Source organism: Panulirus ornatus, chromosome 62 (assembly GCF_036320965.1).
Source record: "Panulirus ornatus isolate Po-2019 chromosome 62, ASM3632096v1, whole genome shotgun sequence".
Taxonomy (NCBI): Eukaryota; Metazoa; Arthropoda; class Malacostraca; order Decapoda; family Palinuridae; genus Panulirus; species Panulirus ornatus.
In genome coordinates, this window is record NC_092285.1 from 11,721,604 (window position 1) to 11,748,564 (window position 26,961).

The following is a 26,961-nucleotide window of genomic DNA, read 5'->3' on the forward strand; positions in this document are numbered from 1 at the left end:
CCTTGAATCAATTTTCTGATGCAGTTCAAAGATTTCAGTGGTGTAATTAGCGTTGGTCTTAGATTACAGCAGTTGAAGATGTATCATTGCCTTACAATTACAGTATTTCTCTGGTATACTCAGTGTTGACCTTACAGTAGTTGAAGATGTACCATTGCCTTACAGTTTTTTAGTAAGTTAATAACTATGTGACTTAACCAACCAACAGAGTGAGGTAGTATCTGGGGCAGTTGTGGATGTGCTTCATGCTGTCCTTGCCGGAAACGATGGCTGTGTCTTGTGCTTTGGTGGTGCTGTCTTGGGAAAGACTTACACCATGCTGGGGTCACATACAGGCCCTGGGGAGTTGGGAGTTGTGCCGTCTGCTGTGGCTTGGTTGTACAGGGCCATTGTGGAGCAAAAGGCTAAGAGTGGTGCCAGGTTCAGCGTGAGGGTGTCTGCAGTTGCAGTTGATGCAGCAGGAGCCATGCTTACGGATTTGCTCGCCGATTATGCACAAGGTTTGTTTGCACTGAAAGTATCTTCTTGGACACCCTCATGAACGAGACATTTAGGAAACGTCAGATGTTTCTTTTAGACATTTTGCTTACAGAATATTAAAAACTTTTTGTATGTTGTCTGACATTTTTCACAAGGTAGATGGTGGTGTAGATGAATTGGTGAGTGAGGTCGATTATGAAGAATCATAGTGACAAGGCTGTTGAAATATTAAGAAAGTCCACAAGGATGCATGAAGAAAATGGACATGTCCCAGATGACTGGATGAAGGCAGTTATTGTTCCACTGTATAAAAGTAAAGAGGGGAAAAATGGTTGTATGAATTATTGAGGCATAAGAGTATTTATAACAGTTAGGTAAGTGTACGGTAGGGTTATGAGTGTTCATCTTAAAAGGAATAGTGCACTCATTGTTGAAGAAGAACAAGTTGGACTTACTTAAGGAAGAAGGTGTGTAGACTAAATTCTTACACTAAATGGGTGAAGAAAGTTACAGAATAAAGAGTGTATATGGTATGTATGGATTTAGAAAAGACATATGATAAAGTTGATAGAAAGGAAGCTTTCAATTCTGTGTTAGACAGGATGTCAGTTAGATAGTTTTAGTGGTAGTGACCTGGACATCACATTGTAGTATCAGATGTTGAGATGAAGAACCAGAAGTCATGGATGAATATGTGGGAAAGTAGTACTTGGAGTCGTACAGAAAGTATTAATGGCTGGAAAGAATTGAAGTGTAAAGTATGTTCAAAAAGATTAGATGAAGAACTTATCTTAAATCTTATCTATGTATGTGAAACCCAGTTTTATATGGGTTAGAATAGGTAAGCAGAGGTGGAAAATGTGCTTAGTGTACTTAGAAAGAAGTAGGAGAATAGATATATTAAAGAATGAAAATCTGAGAAGAGTATGTGGTGTAAAGAAATAAGTCATATGCAAGGATGAAAATCCTTTTTGATGGTATGGCTATTTGGATATATGACAAATGATGATGGTGATTTTATCCATCAGTGTAGTTAAAGATACAAGAAGAGGTACATTAAAAAAATCAATAGATGCAGGGGAAATTTATTAGGGCTAAAGATAATTCTGAAGTAATGGAAGCATTATGTGAATGACAGTGCTGTGAATGGAAGCTTGATTTTCAAGGTGGATAAGTAAGCAGCACAAATATGAGTGTGGTAGCTCATGTTTTCTCTTATCAAGAATGTTATATGAAAATGCATATGAATGAAGTGTTAAGCTATGTGCACTTGACCCACTCCATGGAGTTGGGAATGGAGTTAATGATTATAGACATCTTGAATTAGTTGTTTTTATATTCAAGACTTGTCACTCTCTTGTTGTAGAAGGTGAAGCCTCACCCAGTGCATTGCTCCGAGACACCACTGGGGGCTACTTGTCCTCAGTTGCTGAGCTCCGGGCCCCATCTCCAGAAACAGCAGCTCATTATCTTGATGTAGCTATAGCTGCACGGTCCTCGCATGCACGCCTCCAAGGGCAATCAATGCAACAAAGCTCCACCACCCCCTGGATCAGCAACATTGCTCTACACTCTCCATATCTATCAGTATGCTGTTGACAAGTCAGGCAAGGGAGGAGGTGAGTGCACATATACCCCATGATATGATTTTGCTTACTTTATAGCTTGTATATGATTTATAGAAAGAAATACAGACTTGCAAGTCCTGTGTCATGAATAGATCTCTTATTTATAAGCTTTCTTGACAGTTGTTGGTGGTCGGAGTCGTCTCCATATGATTGACATGGGTGATTTGAGTGGCAGCAGTGGTGGTATGTCATTATCAGCATTAACCTCAGTCCTCTTGGCAATCTTTAATGGTCAGAGATACCTTCCAAATAGAGAAAACAAGCTAACCATGTTGCTGAGGGAGGTATTAGGGTCAGTAACATGCCATGCTGCAATGGTGGTCCATATTTCCCCATCACCAAGACATGCACAGCATACACTTGCGACTCTTCAGTTAGCTTCTAGAGTTCACCGGATGAGACGCAAAAAATTAAAGGTATGTCCAATAGTTACAAAAGCACTGTTGCCTACTATAGTAGAATCATTTGTGTGAGACTGGATGTTTATGGTCTTTATTCATCTAGATGACATTGTGAAAAAAATAAGCTATGTTAACATGGAAGCCCATGATTTACTTTACTTACTTATTCTGAGCATAGGTGGAAGATGTGTATGAAGGGTTTGAGGGGCTGTATGCATTTGAACAACTCTGTCTAATGGTAATGCAGTTAAAGATATAGAATAATGTAGTCCCTGTGTAATGTATGCAAATGACTCTGTTTGTCAGCCTAATTACATTTGAGAAAACTAAATTTTCTGCAAAACAAGACTTTGTGATACCCCTGCTAATTTCTAGTAGTTTTACTTTTATATTTGAGGCTTGGGTGTTTCTCCAAATTCAAAGTTGTCAAGGGATGATGATTTTCCTGGATGCAGTATATTAAACGGTGCTAAGGATCAACAACAATATCACTGCTAGTATCGATTACTTTTATACTGAATTGTGCAGTGCTTTCTTTTTCCACAACTTGAAATTTTATCTTTTGCTTGGTGTAACACTTGTGTTGCGTGTCAGAGTGCTTAACTTCACAAAGATGTGCAACTTTTGCTGTAATTTTATTTGGCCAGATTGATTGTACACTACGAGAGCACCCTGTCAGCATACTTATTCTTGACAATGACTGCAAAAATTATGAGGGATATATTCATGATTTGGAAGTTTTATCGAGATAGATAAAAGAAATCGTAGGGATTTTTGAAGTGCTAAGGGAATGTGTATGAATAAACTGTATTACTCTGATTGTATTGCTGTAGTAAGGGGCCAGAGATAAAGAAATTTTTTTATATTTATGAATACATGGAGAAAAATCTGATAATAATAAACATCTTATGTGATTGCTTAAACAGTTGTATAGAATTTTTGTAATAGAAGAGTCCGGGTTCTTACACATGCAGGGTGTAGAGACAGCATAACACAGCTTGGTGATGTAATGTTTTATTTGAAAAAGTAATAAAGTTCAAAACAATATTTGTTAAATAGTAACTATTGTAAATCAGGAAGTTGGGGTTTCACTCATCTCCATCCTGCTGGGTACCCTGATTGAATGTAAATAATTGAGAGTGCAGCACAAGACCCAGTCTTCCCTTCATAAAAGAAACACATAGTCATAATCACATCTGTATTCAAGTATTCAAGTTTGGTCACTTCTCTTAAAGAAACATGTAGACATAATCACATCTGTATTCAAGTATTCAAGTTTGGTCACTTCTCTTGAAGAAACATGTAGATCTTACTGAAAAGTTTCAGTAGAAGGAAGCAAGAGATGCTACCTGAAATAAGCTGTGGATTTGACCACACTAAATAGAGAAGACATGAGTATGTATGCCTTTCAAGTTTTAAAGGAAATGTACAATGCCAAGAGTGAACAATCTTTTCAAGGGAATAAAGAAAGATTTTCAAGATATTTTTGTTATAAACATGTTAGTTGATGTGTGGTTCATCTATTGTAATTGAGTTGTTGATGAATTGAAAGTTAATCATTGAGAGTGTGAATGAAAACTGGACAAATTTTTAACATTGTGTGCTAGCAAAGAAAGTTAAACAGATAAGGTCTCATGAGTAGAGAACCCTTATCATAGGTGAATCCCAAGACTACTGCATGTTCCCAGAGTTTTAATTCTGATGTGTTTCCATTCTAGGAGTTGCAGTAATGTTCCGATATTTGTATGTGTTATTGTATTTTTCCTATTGTTTATTTAACATTGAGAGTAAAATTTACCTTAAAAGGAAGTTGTTTACTTAATACTGTATTAAGACTGTGTAGACTTTCACAAGTCCAACAATACTGCATGGCATATTAAGGACTAGATTTAGAATAAGTTAAACTTTAATATAAAATTTTCAGTGATTATTTACTTTTTCAGGGTCTAGGAGGGTCCAGTTCTGGAGGCAGCTCAGAGGGTTCTCACAGTAGATCGTCAGGTGGAGACACTTCTGCTGGATCATCTTCCTTGGACTTTTCCTCATCAGAGCAATCATGTGATACAGTAATTTATATAGGTGGTAGTGGTCCAGGTGATACAACTGATAACGAGCATCCACCAGTTTTTATGTCGCATCACACCAACCAGCAAATGTGGCCAATTACTCGACTACGATCAATGGAACATTTGAGGCCTCATTCAGCATCTCCAACACCTGCACACACACGCCGAGCAGCTTCTGCAAGCCCAACACCCACATCACGCTCTGTGCCCAATGGTCGATCGCAGTTGAAACCGAAGCCGCCACCACGTACAGTCAGTAATGTCAGTAATTCGGGTAGTGCTGGAAAAGCATCTCCAGGAGCTGGATTCATTCGTCATCAGCCAGGTGTCAGTCATGTGGTGTATAACAGCAGTAGTGCACAGCAGCCACTCCTTTCATCTTTTAAGCCGCAAGTCACCCTTGGCCCTTTGGTGCCTGGCGATCTTAGGCATTTCAATTATAAAGCATATGAAGAACCTAATAACATGGTCCCAATATTCCAGCGATCTCATCTTCCTGTTCCAACGCAGCATCTACAGAATCAAAAACAACTTGAACAGCAGCAACAACACCAGCAGCAAAAACAGCAGCAGCATCAAAAAGTTCAGCAACAGCTTCAACAGCAACAACAGTACCAACATCATCAAAAGCTTCAACAACAGCAGTTACAACATGTGCCACAGCAACAGCCACAAAATATGCAACAGCATATCCAAAACCAACAGGTTCAGCAGCAACTCCAACAATATCAGCAGCATACTCAGAAACAGGTGCAGAATCAACAACAACCACAGCAACAGCAGCAGCAGCAACAGTCACTGCAGCAGCAACAGTCATTGCAGCAGCAGCAACAGCAAGGTTCCCTTAATGTAAAAGGTGCAAGTGATGCTGTTGTATCAGATGAGCAGTGGATTGACGGGCCACGTATGCACAAGTCACGTGTTACGGCAGCACAGAAGATTAAGACGAACAAGTCTGAAACATGGGTAGATGGCCCTCAGGTAATGCCTATTGGGTATGGATTCATGGATGATCACAAGAAAACCATGATAGAGCGATGGGTTGCAGTTCAAACAGCTCAGGTTGTGCAGCAACTTGAGCAACAGCAAACTGTTCCTGCTCAGATGCCAGCACAAACGTCCATAAATCAGCAGCAGTTTACTCATCTTACACAATTCCGGACATGTGAAGAATCTACTTTAGACAGTGACCAGGACACATTAAGTGAAGACCCTCCGTCTGGTCCTGGCAGACCAGCTGGTCTAGATGCTGCATTACCACCTCAGCCCAACCTTATTGAGGAATTGGAACGTAAAAATCTTATTCCAGCTGAAAATCCTGAAGAAGTTGAAAAGCCTGCACCAACTCCAAACGAGTCTGAAGGCCCATTAAAAGAAACTAATTTAGACGAGAAAAGCACTGAGCCACACTGTTCTCCAGATGAAGCTTCAGGTGTAGATGAACCATCCATAGATGATATTTGTTCCCAGTGTGAAGCTTTAGCTGAAGAATGTGAGGAATTAAGTTCTTTGCTATCGTGTGAAGAAGAAGAATGCAAGCGACAAGCACACCTAGGTCTTGGTAAGTGATTATATAGCATTTTATATAAATTGCATATGAAAAAGTGATATGACCAATGCTAAGAACATTCTTTCCCAACTACTGTCAACCATCAGGGGAAATTCATCAGACACAGATCAGTGCTGCTGTCATAGGTCTTATGAAATGTTAACTTGCCATGCATTTTTATCTTGTGTGGTTGTTTTTATGCCCTTGTCCATTCAGTAGGAATATTGCATCTTTATCCAAGCATATACAGACTGCTACAAGAACAACCCCATTCCATCAACTTCAGTCTAAAAATTCTCCCCACCTTATATCTCAGTTGTCATTAAAAGCATGTTATAATGATTATTGATTTTTATCATTATCTTTTTTCAGTTCTTACTTGCTGTTTCCCGGTAACTACTTGCCTCCTCTCTCTCTTCTTGCTCACATGCCTTTTCCTCTTGATGAATACTTCTCACTGCTTATTGCTTTCCTCCCATACCATGTATTCATAACACCTTCCACAAAGTATCTTTGTCAGTCCTATCATATGCTTTCTCCAGATCTATATTTTATTTCTCTGGATATTTGATGAACAAAATCTTCACAGCAAATTCCTGATCCACAAATCCTTTACCACTCCTTTAAATACATTGTCTCTCCCCAGTCTAATACTCTGTTTATCCCAACACTGTCTCATTCATCACCCTCCCATACAAATTACCAGGCATGCTCAAGGTAGATCCTCAGGTACCTCTCTTTGAGGAACAGAAAAAGAAAGACTGCTTTCACTTGTATCCATTCTCTAGCTGTCATGTGCAGTGGACCAAAACCACAGCCCCTTAACCACAAGTATTCCCTGGCTTCATGCACCATGGTTCAGTCCATCGTCAGCACATAAGTATATGTATTTTGAAAATCCCAGCTAACCAGTCAACAACACAACCAGACCTTCCTTAAGAAATTACATAAAAAAAAAATGGTAAAAAACCTTTCCCAGCATATCCTGTGTCCTGATTGCTCATGCTCAAAATATTCATCTTACAATGGGTGATTTTTTTTCAAGAGCCCTGATATCTCTAATGTTCAAAACATTTTCCATGTCATAATTGATTGCTACACATCTCCATACATTCCTTCTTACTTTTACCTCTACTCTTTATGTTCTTGAAGTTTTTCCATATACTCAGTATTCTCTCTTGCCAAGCCAGTTTTTTCATAACACCTTTAACCACTTACCTTTTTTGTCTGTATTTTGATTTTGAATATTTGTTGAGTTTTATATACCCAAACCATCTCAAAATTTTGTGTTTTATGAACTTATTCATTCTACAAAATTTTTCATCCTCACTTATGATACTTTGCTGTCTCTAGAAATTTGTATTACATTGTCAAGTGCATGTGAAAGTTGTGGAAAGACATTTAGAATATATACATCATTGCACACAATATACACTAAAAAAGAATATAATTATTTCTTTCAAATAGCCACAGTCTTGGAAGAGCCAGAATTAGAAGCAGCCATTATAGCAGAAGATCAAGTTAATGAACAAGAGGAAGATGAGACTGGCCATGAAGCTGATGAAGAAGCCAGTACCACTCCAAGGAGGGGATGGGTAAGGCGGTCACTAGCATCCTCAGGAACCCATCACTCTACAGAATTGATTGAGGTGCAAGTTCCAGATCATCCTGTGGTGACTGTTGATTGCTGCATACAGGTATATAGTGATTGTGGAGTCCTTTTATAAATGAGTATAGTATTTTGGTATTAACAGTAAGGGAGACAAATTTACCATTTGATTGATAAGAATATTTGATTTTTTTTTTTTTTTTTTTTTTTTTTTTTTTTTTCCAAAAGAAGGAACAGAGAAGAGGGCCAGGTGAGGATATTCCCTCAAAGACCCAGTCCTCTGTTCTTAACGCTACCTTGCTATCGCGGGAAATGGCAAATAGTATGAAAGAAAGAATATATATATATATATATATATATATATGTATATATATATATATATAGGTAAGTTTGAATGGAGAAAAACTGGAGGAAGTAAAGTGTTTTAGATATCTGGGAGTGGATCTGGCAGCGGATGGAACCATGGAAGCGGAAGTGGATCATAGGGTGTGGGAGGGGGCGAAAATTCTGGGAGCCTTGAAGAAGGTGTGGAAGTCGAGAACATTATCTCGGAAAGCAAAAATGGGTATGTTTGAAGGAATAGTGGTTCCAACAATGTTGTATGGTTGCGAGGCGTGGGCTATGGATAGAGTTGTGCGCAGGAGGATGGATGTGCTGGAAATGAGATGTTTGAGGACAATGTGTGGTGTGAGGTGGTTTGATCGAGTAAGTAACGTAAGGGTAAGAGAGATGTGTGGAAATAAAAAGAGCGTGGTTGAGAGAGCAGAAGAGGGTGTTTTGAAATGGTTTGGGCACATGGAGAGAATGAGTGAGGAAAGATTGACCAAGAGGATATATGTGTCGGAGGTGGAGGGAACGAGGAGAAGAGGGAGACCAAATTGGAGGTGGAAAGATGGAGTGAAAAAGATTTTGTGTGATCGGGGCCTGAACATGCAGGAGGGTGAAAGGAGGGCAAGGAATAGAGTGAATTGGAGCGATGTGGTATACCGGGGTTGACGTGCTGTCAGTGGATTGAATCAAGGCATGTGAAGCGTCTGGGGTAAACCATGGAAAGCTGTGTAGGTATGTATATTTGCGTGTGTGGACGTATGTATATACATGTGTATGGGGGTGGGTTGGGCCATTTCTTTCGTCTGTTTCCTTGCGCTACCTCGCAAACGCGGGAGACAGCGACAAAGCAAAAAAAAAATATATATATATATATATATATATATATATATATGGATCTGGAGAAGGCATATGATAGAGTTGATAGAGATGCTCTGTGGAAGGTATTAAGAATATATGGTGTGGGAGGCAAGTTGTTAGAAGCAGTGAAAAGTTTTTATCGAGGATGTAAGGCATGTGTACGTGTAGGAAGAGAGGAAAGTGATTGGTTCTCAGTGAATGTAGGTTTGCGGCAGGGGTGTGTGATGTCTCCATGGTTGTTTAATTTGTTTATGGATGGGGTTGTAAAGGAGGTAAATGCAAGAGTCCTGGAAAGAGGGGCAAGTATGAAGTCTGTTGGGGATGAGAGAGCTTGGGAAGTGAGTCAATTGTTGTTCGCTGATGATACAGCGCTGGTGGCTGATTCATGTGAGAAACTGCAGAAGCTGGTGACTGAGTTTGGTAAAGTGTGTGGAAGAAGAAAGTTGAGAGTAAATGTGAATAAGAGCAAGGTTATTAGGTACAGTAGGGGTGAGGGTCAAGTCAATTGGGAGGTGAGTTTGAATGGAGAAAAACTGGAGGAAGTGAAGTGTTTTAGATATCTGGGAGTGGATCTGTCAGCGGATGGAACCATGGAAGCGGAAGTGGATCATAGGGTGGGGGAGGGGGCGAAAATTTTGGGAGCCTTGAAAAATGTGTGGAAGTCGAGAACATTATCTCGGAAAGCAAAAATGGGTATGTTTGAGGGAATAGTGGTTCCAACAATGCTGTATGGTTGCGAGGCGTGGGCTATGGATAGAGATGTGCGCAGGAGGATGGATGTGCTGGAAATGAGATGTTTGAGGACAATGTGTGGTGTGAGGTGGTTTGATCGAGTAAGTAACGTAAGGGTAAGAGAGATGTGTGGAAATAAAAAGAGCGTGGTTGAGAGAGCAGAAGAGGGTGTTTTGAAATGGTTTGGGCACATGGAGAGAATGAGTGAGGAGAGATTGACCAAGAGGATATATGTGTCGGAGGTGGAGGGAACGAGGAGAAGAGGGAGACCAAATTGGAGGTGGAAAGATGGAGTGAAAAAGATTTTGTGTGATCGGGGCCTGAACATGCAGGAGGGTGAAAGGAGGGCAAGAAATAGAGTGAATTGGAGTCATGTGGTATACAGGGGTTGACGTGCTGTCAGTGGATTGAAGCAAGGCATGTGAAGCGTCTGGGGTAAACCATGGAAAGCTGTGTAGGTATGTATATTTGCGTGTGTGGACGTGTGTATGTACATGTGTATGGGGGGGGGGGGTTGGGCCATTTCTTTCGTCTGTTTCCTTGCGCTACCTCGCAAACGCGGGAGACAGCGACAAAGTATAAAAAAAAAAAAAAAAAAAAAAAAAAAAATATATATATATATATATATATATATATATATATATATATATATATATATATATATATATATATATATATATATCTTTCTTTCTTTCAAACTATTCGCCATTTCCCGCGTTAGCGAGGTAGCGTTAAGAACAGAGGACTGGGCCTTTTTTGGAATATCCTCACCTGGCCCCCTCTGTTCCTCCTTTTGGAAAAAAAAAAAGAAAAAAAAATATATATATAATCCCTGGGGATAGGGGGAAAAAAAATACTTCCTGTATATTCCCTCCATGTTGTAGAAGGTGACTGAAAGAGGTGGGAGCAGTGGGCTGAAAATCCTCCCCTCCAGTTTTTACTTATCCAAAAGAAGGAACAGAGAAGGGGGGCCAAGTGAGGATTTTTTTCCTCCAAGTCTCTGTCCTCTGTTCTTGATGTTACCTCACTGATGCGGGAAATGACAAATATGTATATGAAAAAAGTCTGTATAATTGTATGATATTACTAGTAATAATTTTAGAAATCTGACTCTTATGGGGCTCCATTTCTATAACATTTCAGTCACACAGCTTGCCTTTCTAACTCAGCTTTCTTAATTCTAGCTCCATCTTTTTTACCTTCTGTGTGAATGTGGGTCAGAGCAGTAAAAATGTATGGGATTTCAGTTAAATTCCCCCAAAAAGAGAGTAATGATATTGTTGATTGGCTTGTCAAGCTTTTCAGCATTTGTGTGTCCCAAAGTGAGGCACTTGAGGACTAGCAAATTGCATGTTTGATACCTGTACATAAAATGAATGCTTGAATTCCAGAGGGATAAGTCTGCAGAGAGTACATGATTGATGAGGAGCAATGTGGCATCAGGAGTGATGTAGGATGGTTAGACTAGTTATTTGCTTTAGAAAAAAAAATCATGAAATAATTGGTAAAAAGGATTTGTATGTGACATTCAGGAACCTAGAGGAAGTAGAGATGGCTTCTGGAATATTTTAATTAGTGGTGGAAAATGATTTGTTTTTCCTCTACATGTTGCCATTTCCTAAATGTGTGGGGTAACACCAGAAACAGATATCCACTCGCTAGCTGTTATGTATGATATAAATGCTTAAATACTCCAAATTTTTTTCAGGTATGTGAGGAAGATATTTTGAGGGCTTTAGCAGATACCCCATGTCAGAGTGAAGTGATGAGTGTTGAAACAAGTGATGATCACCCACTTAGGGTCTTGTCTGAAGAAAATCTCACTTGTGCTTCTACATTTACAGGCGAGTTGATTTTTAAGGATTTGACTTTATAGTGTAGATTGTAAGCATAGAGAAATATGACTGTTTATATATATTTACTGAATACATATTGTAGAAAAAGCACATTATGGTTTTATCTCAATGCTTCCTTCCATCTTTCAGATTCATACTCACAGAAGGGCGAGACTGGTGATGAAGATGACTCGGATGATGATGACTCGCGGCCTTTTAGCTTGTTTGAAGTTACCAATTATGGTCGAGTGTGTCAGGATCTAAGCTTAGCCCTTCAATCAGATGTAGCTAATAGAAATCTTCATGAACTAGCCAAAATTCATGATCTGTATCGAACACTTGCCCGACAAAGCCCAAGAGTTCATACTGGAGGTCCACGACTTCAGGCTGCTACACTGGCAGAAATTTTGGCTAACAGTCATGATTCACTGCTGGAGAATCAAAAACCTCCATTAGAAGATGATAGTATATGTAGTGAACCTGTACAAGCTGATGAAAAGTTATGTCGTCATTGTAATAAGAAGCGACTGCGTCATGGTGATAGTATTCTTAGATTAGAGTCTGCCCTTAGAAGTAAATCACAGTGGCTTAGTCGACCTTTGGAAATACTGGAAGATTCTGCTAGTGACAAATGCATTGGAACTGATGATCTAGAATTCCCAGAAGATCACTGTACCTGTGATGTACAAAGTGATCTTGTACCTTACATCCCATCAATGTTTTTCAATTTTTCTTCTGTACACAACCCTGATGTTGCATCAGATCCTAGCTTGACACATCAAGCTTCAGAAGCTAGAATACATTTAAAGGATGCACCTCTGGCAGACTCAACAGAAAAGTTGGCTGACCGAGTACCCATAAATGGAGTGTCGTTACCCGAATTTATTGAAGATGTTGAGGCTAATGTTGTGCTTTGTAACCCAGTGCAATACGATTATAGCAAAGATGAAGATGTAATGGATATGAACGATGAGCGAACAGTGACTGGAAAAAGTGACAATGAGAGTGACTGTGTTAGTAATATAAGTGAAGACTCAGAGTATATGATGCAAACTTCTAAACTTTCCAAATTCCTTTGTGTAGGTGTTGGTAGAAGTAAATCGAAAACTCCTTATAAAGTAGCAAAGCAAAATAATAATAAGTTAGTAGAGAATAAGAAAAATATGGCAAAATTAAAGGAATCTAAAGTTAAAATTCCTGCCAAAAGTAGAGAAAATTCTAAATCTCCAGATCGCAATTCAAAAAACTTGATAAAGTCTCCCTCCCGAGTGGTCTCGCAAAGTGCAGCTAAGCAAAGTGTCAGCAGACGAGGTGATACAACATCAGTGCGCCCTCGCTGGGGTAAATCTGCCCGAGTTGGAGCAGCTAAACCTCCATCTGTGAATGCAAGAGGAAATTATCGGTATACCTGTACCCTGATGTATCCCCCTGATGCTCCCACACCCACTGAAGGATATGACTCTGGTCACGATTCCGGTGCAGCTACCCAGGGTAGTGCCACACCATTGGAAAATAATGAGGCATGGAGGACTGCCCAAAACCTCCAGCCACACCAGCACCACCAGCATCACCATCCAGCAGCAAACAGTGGATCTCTTGGCACTAATCCATCCTTAGGCGAGTCTTCTGGATATGAGAGTATCCCACGAGACTCTGAGTGCTCCTCATTCAGCTCTTCCCAAGATTCAGAAATGGATGATGAACAACGTAGAGATGCTCAGGCACATTCTCAAGCCTTTTTGCATCCTCTGACTCAGCCAAAACCTCAGGTTTTAGGTGCTTCATCTAAGGTGCAGGTTGAGGAGTGGTCTGAGGAGGATGTAAAGAGGTATGAAGGCCGACCATGTGCAGCAGAGGTCCCTCATTTGAGGGCGTCTCGTCATCAGATTTTGTCTCTTAAATCAGCCCAACGATCACTGAAAGCTGACCTGGCACAGGCTAAGGAAAATCTCAATGTTCCTGCAGACTCCTGGAGCTACGAACGTAAGTCAAATGTACGTATGCAGCTGCACTTTTATGTTTTTTTCTAGATTTAAGTTTTTATTATTTTTGTTTAAATGTAAGCTACATCTTTTTAATAGTAGTTAGTAATATTAAAGTAGTTTTTTTTTTTTTTTTTTTTTTTTTTTTTATACTTTGTCGCTGTCTCCCGCGTTTGCGAGGTAGCGCAAGGAAACAGACGAAAGAAATGGCCCAACCCCCCCCCCCATACACATGTACATACACACGTCCACACACGCAAATATACATACCTACACAGCTTTCCATGGTTTACCCCAGACGCTTCACATGCCTTGATTCAATCCACTGACAGCACGTCAACCCCTGTATACCACATGGCTCCAATTCACTCTATTCCTTGCCCTCCTTTCACCCTCCTGCATGTTCAGGCCCCGATCACACAAAATCTTTTTCACTCCATCTTTCCACCTCCAATTTGGTCTCCCTCTTCTCCTCGTTCCCTCCACCTCCGACACATATATCCTCTTGGTCAATCTTTCCTCACTCATTCTCTCCATGTGCCCAAACCATTTCAAAACACCCTCTTCTGCTCTCTCAACCACGCTCTTTTTATTTCCACACATCTCTCTTACCCTTACGTTACTTACTCGATCAAACCACCTCACACCACACATTGTCCTCAAACATCTCATTTCCAGCACATCCATCCTCCTGCGCACATCTCTATCCATAGCCCACGCCTCGCAACCATACAACATTGTTGGAACCACTATTCCTTCAAACATACCCATTTTTGCTTTCCGAGATAATGTTCTCGACTTCCACACATTTTTCAAGGCTCCCAAAATTTTCGCCCCCTCCCCCACCCTATGATCCACTTCCGCTTCCATGGTTCCATCCGCTGCCAGATCCACTCCCAGATATCTAAAACACTTCACTTCCTCCAGTTTTTCTCCATTCAAACTCACCTCCCAATTGACTTGACCCTCACCCCTACTGTACCTAATAACCTTGCTCTTATTCCCATTTACTCTTAACTTTCTTCTTCCACACACTTTACCAAACTCAGTCACCAGCTTCTGCAGTTTCTCACATGAATCAGCCACCAGTACATTCCCTATAGATTGAGCACATAATAACTGTAGATAATGTATTTTCATGTAGAGTACCTGATTTTGCTGTAGATTTGTCACCATTATATAGCAGAAAGCACTTGCGTGTAGCATTAAGCATTTTGATTTTAGACCCCAGTTTGTCATGTTCTCCAGTAATGTGTCCTGTAGGTCTAGTACTTCTTTTTAGATTTTTTTCTAGAATTATGGTACTCTTTAGCAGAAGTGGGTTTCATGAGCATAGATACTTGTTGATATTCTTTAGCTTCCCAGTGTAGTAAATAAGTAATAGTGGAATAATTTTTTTAGGATCAGCTGGTTCCTTTAGAAAACAGGTAATGTAGAGTAAGATGTTACTGATCCTTTTTACAGTAGAATTAATTGGAAGTACTTGTTTACATCTAAGATAAATCATAAACAAAAGCATCCATAAAGCATTCATTCCCCTACAGTACACATAAAAGAGGAATCGCCACTGGATCATCGCACTTTTGTGGAAGCACTCGCGAGGGAGACTGTCATCTTGCAAAAGCGTGTAGCAGCCGCCCGGAGTCGTGTCCTTATTGTCACAGCTTTCCTGCCTAGACAACATTATGAAACTCTTATCAACTGACATTGGGGGCTGTTAAGCGCATTGCACTCCACGTTTTATTATTTATATTTGGCAGTTTGTATATGAAAAGTTGATCACATTATCTTCAGTTACATAAGTATATACAAATCACTGACACTTTTGTAAAAGTATATCTTAGTATGAAAGTAATTGGAGAGGAAATCATTATTAATCTGCCCAGCTCAGGTCATATATGTACATCAAGACTTAAGGCTTAGTAAGTGTAGTAATCTGGAAGTGATAAATTTCTGCTTCATGAAATATAATTATATACCTATGATCTCATCTACGTTAGTATTCATATACTGTATTGGTTTTTCAATAAATTATTGAATATCAGACTATAGAAATATATCAACTTGAAATTTTTCTTGTAATCATGGCATAAACTGAATAACTTGATTTATTGTCTGACATCAGCTATTTTAAACTGTCAAACAGTGTTTGAGAATATAGCGTTGAAAATTAGTTAACTTATTTGAATTATTTTATCAACGACACAGTCTCAGCTGATGTATTAGTGGCAATAAAAAGAAAAATAATGCTTTAGGGTAAACAATTTAGAATTGATCATTGATCAGTGTTATCAGAGGAAAATGGGATGCTTCTCATATTAAATACCATAAGCACTCATTGGTCCATAGTACTGAAAGTTATATGCAAGAATTGTTATAGACATTTTACAGCATTTTGTTCATCCTTTATTTAGTGATCAAGGTTCAATTTTTTATATTGTTTAGTCTAAGTCAATAGGATAGTTTTGGTGAATGTGATTCTTATTGTATATTTGTGAGCAATTGTTTCTTGCATACAGGTGATTATGCAAGATTATTTCAGTTGCATAATGTGTGATTTATTTGAATCAAATGCACAGATTACACATTAATATATATTGAATGTACATTGGTAGTGAATTTCATAGCGAGGTTTGTCCACAAGCAGAAATCACACAGAGAGGTATGTATGAACAGTATCTCTTTTCTATATTTATAAAGGTGGTCTTTTGCCAACATAGTCATGTATTGTGTAAAATAAATGATTGTTTAGTTAAATTTGTATTGAATTAACCCTAACCCTGAGAACAGTGAAAAGAAAAAGAACAGTACACTTTGTTAGATTTTTGCAAATGTACTTTTCGTAGTGATATAATAGAAGAGCTGGAATCTGGGAGTGTTGACCTCAGCACACAGGCTCCATCATGCCTCCATCCCATTGTATCTCATGATTCAAGAATTTTTGTAATTCAGGCTCGGATCCGTTTTTGAAAAGGTTTGCGTTTAGAACATATAAAATTTGTTTACATGAGACATGATATAACAAGGTGTACTGTGTGTAAACTAACTACTGTAGAAGGTTTGAATCTGGGAAGATGTAGTACAGAAATTATACAAGTAGTTAATGTTTAATTTTATTAAATTCATCATTGCTCCACTGGCTCTCACATGTGCACCAAGTTAAACTTTGTTATTTTTGTGAAGTACAGTAGAGATTTGGTTATTGTAGTATCCTATGCATATTTTGCATCCACAAAGGGGGTAAGGGCAAGCTTCTCAGTTGTCTGTTTCATTTTTCAGAAACACACTTTCTAAAAAAGTCAAGCAATGCATGTAAGCATTTCTTTCCAGTCAGGGTTATTAGGCCCTTAAATTGACTGGAAATCTAAGCCACCCAAAAAAGTATGCACCTCCAACAATTACCTTCCATGAACCTGTCAATCATAGCCTTTCGAAAAGTAAAGCAATTAAGTTCACCCCTTTGCTAGGAAAAATCCTGTCCATAGTTGATGCTAGGTTGTGAGCCTTCCTATGTTTGTGATCAAGTGGGGCACTATCATTGGAAAATGAAATTGATTTGGAAAAGATTCGTATGTATTATGCAAAGATTTTATGTTGAGTATATTCAGACGAGTTTGCGTTTTAAAGGCAAATGAATATGGCACACTCCAGATAGAAACTGCAGAAGCTGGTGAGAGTTAAAGGAGTGTGTGTGTGTGGAAGAAGGAAGTTGACAGTAAAGTAAACAAAAGTAAGGTAATGTGCTGTAGCATGAGGTAGAGAAAGGATGGATTTTTTTTTACTAGGGAGAACCTTGAGATATTAGTGTGCTAAAAATTTTTGGTGCTTTTGATAAAACTCCATTTTTATAGAAATAAAGATACCTGTTGTAAGAAAATAACTTAGGATAAGTTTATAGGCCCCTTTCACAGACACCTAAGATAGAGTGAAAGACTTTATGAACAGACAGAAGAAATTAGCAATGAGCGCTATTTAATCAGAGCGGGAGATTTCCATGTACCATTAACAAAATGGGGAGAAAGCCTTTCCAGTAGCATGGGGCATGGGATCCACCTATATTTGGTTAACATTACTACAATTAGTTGAGCAACCTACTTGCAATAAGAACATATTGGATTTAGTTCTAGTTACAAATTAGGGTTGTGTTATCAGTGTTAAAGTTGGGAAAAAGTTTGATACAAGTAATTACTAGCAAACTATTTTTTGTTAACTTTCAGCATTGCCTCGAATGTTGGTTAATATGAGAATCATGAAAATATATTTTAGCCTTGCAGATTTTAAAGATCTACATGTTGCTCTTGACAGGCAAACTTTGGATGTAATTAATGAAAATGACAAGGACATAGCTTGGGAGAGCTTCACTAAAACAATCTGTGCAGAGGAGGAAACATGTGACAACACGTTACACTTTTTCCAAAGCCAGAGTGGTGAATGATGACGTAAAGAAGTGTCTGATGTCTAAGGAATATGCACATATGAAACTCGGAGACCAATAACCGGTATGATAGAGCAAACTATGTAATTCTGCACAGAGAAACTAAGAGACCTAACTGTAAAGTTAACATCAGTATGAAGTGTATATTGCTGAAAATGATAAAAAAGCTATAAGGGTTTTATGGATATGGGAGAAAAAACATGGAATTGGGTATGATTGAACATTTAGTAGTTCCAACATTATTATATGGATTGAGGCATGGGCTATAGATAAGGGTGTACAGTGGAAAGTCTATGGGTTGCAAATGAAATATTTAAGGACAATATATAGTGTGAGGTGGCATAAATAGTGAAAGGGTGAGAAAGAGGTGTGGTAGTAAAATGTGAGGTTGAAGAGGGTGTAGTATAATTGTTTAAACATATAGAGGGAATGCATGAGGAAAATTTGATAAAAAGGATATATGAGAAGTGGAGAGAACTGAGAGACCAAATTGGAGATGGATGGATGGAGTGAAAAAGATTTTTAGTGACTGAGGGCTGAACATGCAGGAGGGATTATAGGGCTGATGGAGATGTGCTATGGAAGGTTTTGCAAATTTTTGATGTGGGAGGAAAGCTGCTAGATGCAGTGAAGATTTTTTATCGAGAGTAAGTTGTGTGTGAGTAGGACAGGAGCGTAATAATAATTAAATAATGGTTATTGGATTTAGGCTGCCAATTGCTGAAAATACAGTCAGGTATTACAAATATTATGGAACTTGAAGGTCATGATGGTAGCTTGTTAATTAATCATAAAAGGGCTCAAGATCAACGTGGCCTGGATATATCCACGCTTTGGATAAGCACATGAGGGAGGGTGACATATACAAGAATTGGCTGGTACTCGGTGGAGTTGGCTCTTTATCTGGGTTTTTATAATGTCACCATGACTTTTAGTTTGTTTATAAATAGTGTGGTAAAGGAGGGGAATGCAAATCTTGGGGAGAAGAGTAGGTATGCACTTAGTTGGATGTTGGGAGTGCTTGGGAGGTGAATCAGTTGTTGCTGATGGCACTGGTGGCAGATTTGAGTGAAAACTTGACAGGCTGGTGACCGAGTTTGGGAGAGAAAGTTGAGAGTAAATGTGAACATAAGCAAGATTTTTCTTTAGAAATGAAGAGGAATAGGTTATTTGGAGTGAATTTGAATGGAGAGAACTTGGAGGAAGTGTTGTGTTTTAGGTACCTGGGAATGGATATGGCAGTGAATGGAACATTGGGCACAGAAGTGAGCCACAGGGTGGATGAAGGAGCAAAGGTCATTGAGGAATGTGTGGAAAGAGAGGTCACTGTCTTTAAGGGTAAAGACAGGTTTGTTTGATGGTATAGTATTGGCAAGGTAGCACTGGGAACGGACAAATAAAGGTTGCATCTTTTTTGCAAATATTCTCTAGCTGTCATTTGTAATATACTGAAGCCATATACACAAAGGTCTACATTAGATTTATGGACCTCCGTGGTGTAACAGTTGTTGACTTATGATGCATTCATGGTCAGTCGAGTCCACTTACTTTAGAATCCTGGTCACAGCAGCTGGTCTAGTTAACTTAACGGTTCATCCTCCCCCAAGGAAATGGGAAGGTGGCTTGGGCTAGGATATATATTTAAATCTAGCACATCTATGATTCAGGGATATTAAAAAGAGTTGAATGTATTAATTTAATTTCTAATATTGCCCATGAAGGTGCCCTTTAGTTTGGGTAGCCCATGTTTCCATTGAAAAAACAATTGCAAGGCTTGTCTTTGATGAGAATTTCTCATTGATTAGTGCTCAAAGAAAAATTACATGGAATAGATCGTGCTAAAGAGAATGTCCCTAAGCATGGATATGAACAGGAGATAAAGACTTAGATCCCAAGTTCAAGCTAAATCAATGGCCCAAAAGATTCTTGTTTATATAGTACATATACACATGCATTTTGCAGAGCTGTGACTTTACGTTTATTCCAGTTTTCCATTTATTAGCTTTTCACATTCCTGGAATTCCTATATGAGAGGAAATAAGGGCGAGGGAGGGAGATGCAGTCTTTCAGCCCATATGGTTTAAGACATAATTTGCTTGTCCCAAATATATTGGGGGTTTGTATTGTACAGAGCATCAGATTGGGGAAGAGCAGTGTGGTTTCAGAAGTGGTAGAGGATGTGTGGATCAGGTGTTTGCTTTGAAGAATGTATGTGAGAAATACTTAGAAAAGCAAATGGATTTGTATGTAGCATTTATGGATCTGGAGAAGGCATATGATAGAGTTGATAGAGATGCTCTGTGGAAGGTATTAAGAATATATGGTGTGGGAGGAAAGTTGTTAGAAGCAGTGAAAAGTTTTTATCGAGGATGTAAGGCATGTGTACGTGTAGGAAGAGAGGAAAGTGATTGGTTCTCAGTGAATGTAGGTTTGCGGCAGGGGTGTGTGATGTCTCCATGGTTGTTTAATTTGTTTATGGATGGGGTTGTTAGGGAGGTAAATGCAAGAGTTTTGGAAAGAGGGGCAAGTATGAAGTCTGTTGGGGATGAGAGAGCTTGGGAAGTGAGTCAGTTGTTGTTCGCTGATGATACAGCGCTGGTGGCTGATTCATGTGAGAAACTGCAGAAGCTGGTGACGGAGTTTGGAAAAAGTGTGTGGAAGAAGAAAGTTAAGAGTAAATGTGAATAAGAGCAAGGTTATTAGGTACTTTAGGGTTGAGGGTCAAGTCAATTGGGAGGTGAGTTTGAATGGAGAAAAACTGGAGGAAGTGAAGTGTTTTAGATATCTGGGAGTGGATCTGGCAGCGGATGGAACCATGGAAGCGGAAGTGGATCATAGGGTGGGGGAGGGGGCGAAAATCCTGGGGGCCTTGAAGAATGTGTGGAAGTCGAGAACATTATCTCGGAAAGCAAAAATGGGTATGTTTGAAGGAATAGTGGTTCCAACAATGTTGTATGGTTGCGAGGCATGGGCTATGGATAGAGTTGTGCGCAGGAGGATGGATGTGCTGGAAATGAGATGTTTGAGGACAGTGTGTGGTGTGAGGTGGTTTGATCGAGTAACGTAAGGGTAAGAGAGATGTGTGGAAATAAAAAGAGCGTGGTTGAGAGAGCAGAAGAGGGTGTTTTGAAGTGGTTTGGGCACATGGAGAGAATGAGTGAGGAAAGATTGACCAAGAGGATATATGTGTCGGAGGTGGAGGGAACAAGGAGAAGAGGGAGACCAAATTGGAGGTGGAAAGATGGAGTGAAAAAGATTTTGTGTGATCGGGGCCTGAACATGCAGGAGGGTGAAAGGAGGGCAAGGAATAGAGTGAATTGGAGCGATGTGGTATACCGGGGTTGACGTTCTGTCAGTGGATTGAAGCAAGGCATGTGAAGCGTCTGGGGTAAACCATGGAAAGCTGTGTAGGTATGTATATTTGCGTGTGTGGACGTATGTATATACATGTGTATGGGGGGGGGGGTTGGGCCATTTCTTTCGTCTGTTTCCTTGCGCTACCTCGCAAACGCAGGAGACAGCGACAAAGTATAATAAAAAAAAATAATATTGTATTGATTTGTCATCTTGCCAGGATGAAGACTGCACACAGCCAATGCTTGGCCAACCAGATCCCATACTAATTATGTCAATTTTTCGTCAGCCAGTCAGTGCTAAATCATGGGTTGAAATGTGAGGACATCACTGATGATCTCTATAGAATAACTAGTTGTTTATCATTAGGCATGACTTCAAGAACTGTTTGAGGTTTTTACTTTTTTTGTACTGCAACATCTTTCTGGTGCAAATTGCCATCTGTATTTCATATTAAAGGTGAATCAGTTTTATTTATCCAGGTGATTGCTATTGTTGTAATCATCCTCCAGGTGACTGACTGAGTTTATATCAATTTCCAGTTTACTATTCATATAAACAAAGCTGAAATCACGAAAATAGAAATTGGAATTGAGAAAAATATCTAAATGATCTCGAGGAAATGTGAAGGATGGTATTTCAGCAATACAAATCATAATTGTAAGGAGAAATTGAGCGATAAACTGTGTAATCATGATAATGCACCCATAGATATTGAAAAATCCTAATATGATTATGGCAATTAATCAGCTTAAATATGTATGCAGGACAGATAGAATCCCTGCCATATACCTTAAAAAGACAAAAAGAACAATAGCAAACCCAGTGGTGTAATTGAGGTAAAGTCTGAATGAAATATAAAAAATATTTAGGCATAAATTAACACCAATGCTCAAAGAAGGATCTAAACCAATATGTAAATATAAATCATTTAGCTTGACATTTTTAGTGATAAAACTGTGTTAAAGGACTTGCATTTAACAGGCTAATCATGTATGGCTTTATAATCAGAGGCCAACATGAATTTGCAGCAAGAACAGTAGAGAAATTCAGTTTTTTATATTTCAGTGACGTGAGAGTTTGTTGCAAGGAAAAAGAATGTACATTTTCTCTTGAGTATTAAGGCATATGGCAAAGTAAATCACAGAATTATGATAAAGTAACAGCAAAACATTCAGGTAAGATAAGGAGATGGTGTGAAGAATTTTGTGAATAACAGTTCAAAGAACCATATGTGAGTAAGAAGATGCATTATTTGGGGGGCACCACAAATAATGGTATTACCCTTAATAATAGTGACAAAAAAAAAAAAAGTTTTGTTGACACCTAGAGGAAACAAAAACGACAGGGGAACCAAAAAGATTAGTGTCATCATACATAAGAAAAGAATTTAGAAAACAAATTGTGAAAACACGACAGGCAGGGGTGTAGAAGAGGAATGGAGAAAACATATGGCACATAGGAAAAACAAATATTGTTAGATTCATTAGGTAATTCTGTGAAGGATAAAGAGGTAAGTAGATTAGCAAAATGTTAGATAAGTGATAAATCCGTAGAAGGCACTGTTAGAATAACAAGCAACTACCAATAAAGCATTTATGTTAAAAAGATGGGGGGAGGATGGTGGACAAAATAACATAAAAGCACAACATAATTAAGTGCTAAAGGAAAGACTTTAAGTATTGTTAATAAGTACATGTAGTCAATGTAGTAACAATGAATACGTTAATGTAGTCTACAGATAAGGGCATGAATGTTCACGGGTCGAGAGAGAGATGGTCATTGCTTATTGTCAAGTGAGGATTCACAAAGGTAAAAATGTTAGTGATAGAATTAGGTAGTAAGGATGAAGAAGGAAGAAATTGACGCGAGACATACATGATAAAAGTGAAATGAAAGACAGTCATGAACCAAACATAGATGCCTGAGGAGATAGAATTTCAAGACCCTTAAATTGGTACTCCTTTAGGTGAGAAGAATTATGGAAATAGGAAATAAGGTGAGAGGATCCACACATGATTGAAATAGAGGCAAAAGGTAGATAAGACCAGAACAAAGGGGTAACAAGACACAAATAATAGTTCTTTCAAGAACGTGCGGAAGCATCATCTGAAAGAAAAGTGATATTTGATAATAAATGCAGGTACACACAAACTCAAAGATGTGTAACTACTATCATGGAAGCTCCAGTGCTAAAGGCTTAATGAAAAATGGCTGTGAATTTATGCACCCCATAGTAATTAGCCATTTCGACGCATTCAGACGTAGATGGGATAGTAAAATGTAAAGACTTAATTCGAGGGAGATTTGCATGGGAAGATGTTAGAGCTTGAAAATTGAGGGGTGGGAACAAAGGAAAATAGAATATGTGATGACTGAACTAAGAAATAGAAGAGAAATATGGCGAACAGTAGCGAAGTAACTTTTAAAAATATGCTCGCTGGCATGAAATGCTAATACAATTGATTGAATATTTTAAAAAGGCATAATTGTGATTATAGACATTGAGGTCACAAAGACGGGTATATCTGACGAAATTATGACAGGAAATTGCAGTAACTGTATCAGTGAGAGGGACGGAGGTAGACAATTACATGTTTTGGGGAACTTCACCATTGAGAAATGTATAGGAAATTGATAAGCTAAGAAATAAAACACAATGGATGGACATTTTCAATAGCAGTAATACTAAATTAACAGGCAGCATTCAAGTAACTACTATGTAGAATTAGTAGAATTAAGATGTAGAGAAAAATTAGTATAGGTTTGACAACGGTGATTAGACAAGGGGAATGGCTATGAATTTTAGAAGTTTAAGATACTAAAAGTCTAACGACAAAAAAGTTTACATTGATAGAAAAAAGATAGGAAAAAAAAAAATAGGGTAAACAATCGAGTGGTGATCGTCCTGGGAGAAAAGCTTCCCGGTCTCTACCGCCGATACGATCATTCGAGTTGGCGATAATATCGAATTATTCCACTATAATGAAATTAAGATTTACAATATCTTGTAGAGAAAAAATTAGATTTGTCTGGTCTATTAATATATAAATTCTGCATTGACACATTTGAAATACATTTGAAATCGCTCATTAACATTCGAAGTTTGATCATACGTAACGGATAAATCTTCTGTTTTTAAAGCTTTGCCAACACAAGACAAACATATATATTTTATAAGATAAATCTTGTACAGATAAAACAGAAGAACCATTTTACAGTTGTATTACATGAATCAGGGGAGAAATTATGGATTTGATATCCGTTTTAAATCCTTCCTTCAACTTCAAACTGACGATAACATGGCGGTCAGTCGTTATGCCAAATTGTTACATTCGGTGTTTTTTTGACTCGTATGTCAACAAAGAAATTTATTTAGTGGGACACAAGTACAAGAGGTAAGTCATGGACGCCACAGCTCTCATGGATAGTGAGGAATATGAGGCACGTCGTGGGAAAGGGAAATAAACATGGAAATTCATTTGGCGGGCAAAACAAGTCTTCAAAACATTGGTGGTTTTCGTTGCGGGGATTCAACCTGCTGAAGGCACAGCGGGGGCGGGAACGACTCGAACCGTTGACCAGAGAGTGGGAACGCGGGTGATGTGGTCCTCCACGGGAACAGGAACAATCACCATGGTTGGGAATAAGAACAATACTCAGACCCCATAGTGTTGTGAAGTGTCAGGCGGCGAGGAAGTGAGTGTTGCGTCACTGGAAAGTTAAATGTTTAGGGGTTGGTCCCCACCCTAGGCTGGGCTGGGGTTATTTATTATTCCCTGGGCATTGGCATTCCGGACTGGGGTCAAGTGCCACTGTTAAGAGGGGGTGGCACCCCCCACCCCACCCCCCACCACCAACACCTTTATTTGGACGTTATTTATGGTGAAGTTTAAGTTTAAGGGCACCATAGGAAGTACAGGTTCTGATGGATTTATGCATTTAGGTGGAATTAGCACTAAAGGTGACTTATACTAGTGAGGGGCTTGAAATTATTGTTATGATAACGTTGATTGGGTAGGGGGGGGCGGGGCGGCGCTATGGTAAGTAAGGACAATGTGACGTGAGTGAATAAATTGCACGAGTCAACAATCTCAGGAAACCATCGCAACTTCCTAAGGCCTTTTGACTATATTTCTACTCTTTCGTGTTTTTCTTAGTAACTCGTAAATGTGTTTCCTTGACTCTTCTCTTTCCTTTTCATTCACATTATTGCATTTCATGTAAGCCCTGGTCTTGATATGGACTTTCGTACATGATTAGGGCCTTACACGTAAAGAATTGGAATGAAATTTTTTTATTATGTAATTTCCATTTTCGAGTGGTAAAATGTGAGATTTAGAATTAGCTGACTTTGTTTGGAGTATAATTATCTTTTTATTTCAGCATATTAGATCTTATTACTTGACAGAAAAACACTGGGATAGTCTGCGTAATTAAGTTTTGAAAAAAGTAAGAGGATTTGACATGTCTTTGACAATATTTACATGCCTTTTGATTTGAATTTTTTTTTTTTACTTAAAGTGACAAATTGTAAACGATTGAAATGCAATGTAGGATTTGTAGTCTGTTTCAAGGGGTGAAATGGAGAAACAGTTACTTATTAATTTTTAATAAAATTTTGCATGTCATGTAATGTCATTTTGCATAGAATCACTATTGAAAGTCAGTGATCGTTAATGTTACAAGGCTTTAGAGGTAGAACTGGTATGGGCTGTTTATGATGGTTAGTTTGAAATTGATGGTTATTTGCAAATGGTGACAGTGTTCTCCTTCCTCCGTTTTCACCAATTAATTGATAAGACAACTAAGGTTTCTCCAAAATTCGTAAATACTTCCTCTTGTCATCCTTTTTTTCCTTTTGTAATCCTCTTTATATTTCAGTTAAGGCCTGGCCTTGATATGGACTTTAGTTCATTACTCGAGTCCCCACAGTAATTCTTTTTACTCTCTCTCTCTCTCTCTCTCTCTTTCTCTCTCTCCACAGCTCTAACTTTGCACACCACTCCAAACCAGACACCCTACATCTGCCATTCTGTCATGTCACATTTAACAGTCCTTCAGAATACCCTTCCTAATCTGCCCATTTTCTACCTTTTGCCTGCCACATGCATCTCTCACACACACCAGTATTGCTTCCCTAAGCGCCTCCCATTCCTCCCCTACTCATGCCTATCGGCACATTCACCTCCAAAAGTCTTTCATTTATACACCTTTCAGTTAATATGCAATCCAATAATGACCTCTAAATATCTTTCCTGCTATTGCATATATACTTTAGTGCATCTCTTTTATGTTATATGTATCAGATGTTTATATATTTTTTGTAATTTTTCTTCCCAGGCAATATCAAGAGTGTATGCAACTCCTTAAGTCTCCAAAATGCCTCAGATCTCCCCAACCCAAGATTTGGAAACTCGCTTCTCTGTCTTTCTTAATCCCATCCGTGACCTGACAAAAAACTGGGAAGTGGACATTGCCAAGGTAAGGATCCCCCCGCCCCCACCCCAGTGCATTTGTGTTGTTTCCTGTTGGTGATGAGAAGGCCTAGGAAGTGAGTCAGTTCACCGATGATACAGCACTGATGGCTGCTTCAAGTGAAAAACTGCAGAAGTTGGTGACTGAGTTTTGAAGACGTGAAAGGAGAAAGTTTAGAGTGAATGTGAATAAAAGCAAGGTTATTAGGTTCAGCAGGGCTGAGG

General features: G+C 38.8%; 2 protein-coding genes across 7 annotated transcripts in view; both read left to right on the top strand.

Annotated features, from left to right (window-relative positions):
- LOC139745763 (uncharacterized) overlaps window positions 1–16,227 on the top strand; it is a 962,044-nt gene extending 945,817 nt beyond the window's left edge. The window contains 9 exon segments of the mRNA XM_071656293.1: window positions 209–500; window positions 1,847–2,024; window positions 2,026–2,099; window positions 2,229–2,524; window positions 4,453–6,136; window positions 7,592–7,821; window positions 11,362–11,497; window positions 11,639–13,471; window positions 15,015–16,227. Of these exon segments, the coding sequence (XP_071512394.1) occupies window positions 209–500; window positions 1,847–2,024; window positions 2,026–2,099; window positions 2,229–2,524; window positions 4,453–6,136; window positions 7,592–7,821; window positions 11,362–11,497; window positions 11,639–13,471; window positions 15,015–15,175 (4,884 nt within the window). The 3' untranslated portion in view covers window positions 15,176–16,227.
- An 8,306-nt stretch (window positions 16,228–24,533) lies between these two features.
- Window positions 24,534–26,961, top strand: part of Cap-H2 (Chromosome associated protein H2) — a 46,620-nt gene continuing 44,192 nt past the window's right edge. For 2 of the 6 annotated variants that reach the window (XM_071656234.1, XM_071656236.1), the window contains exons 1-2: window positions 24,534–24,657; window positions 26,603–26,743. In XM_071656234.1, the coding sequence (XP_071512335.1) occupies window positions 26,642–26,743 (102 nt within the window). In that variant the 5' untranslated portion in view covers window positions 24,534–24,657; window positions 26,603–26,641. Of the gene's footprint in view, window positions 24,658–24,773; window positions 24,959–26,602; window positions 26,744–26,961 lie in introns of those variants that run through there. The other 4 variants (XR_011711920.1, XM_071656233.1, XR_011711921.1 and 1 more) reach the window with 2 other exon arrangements.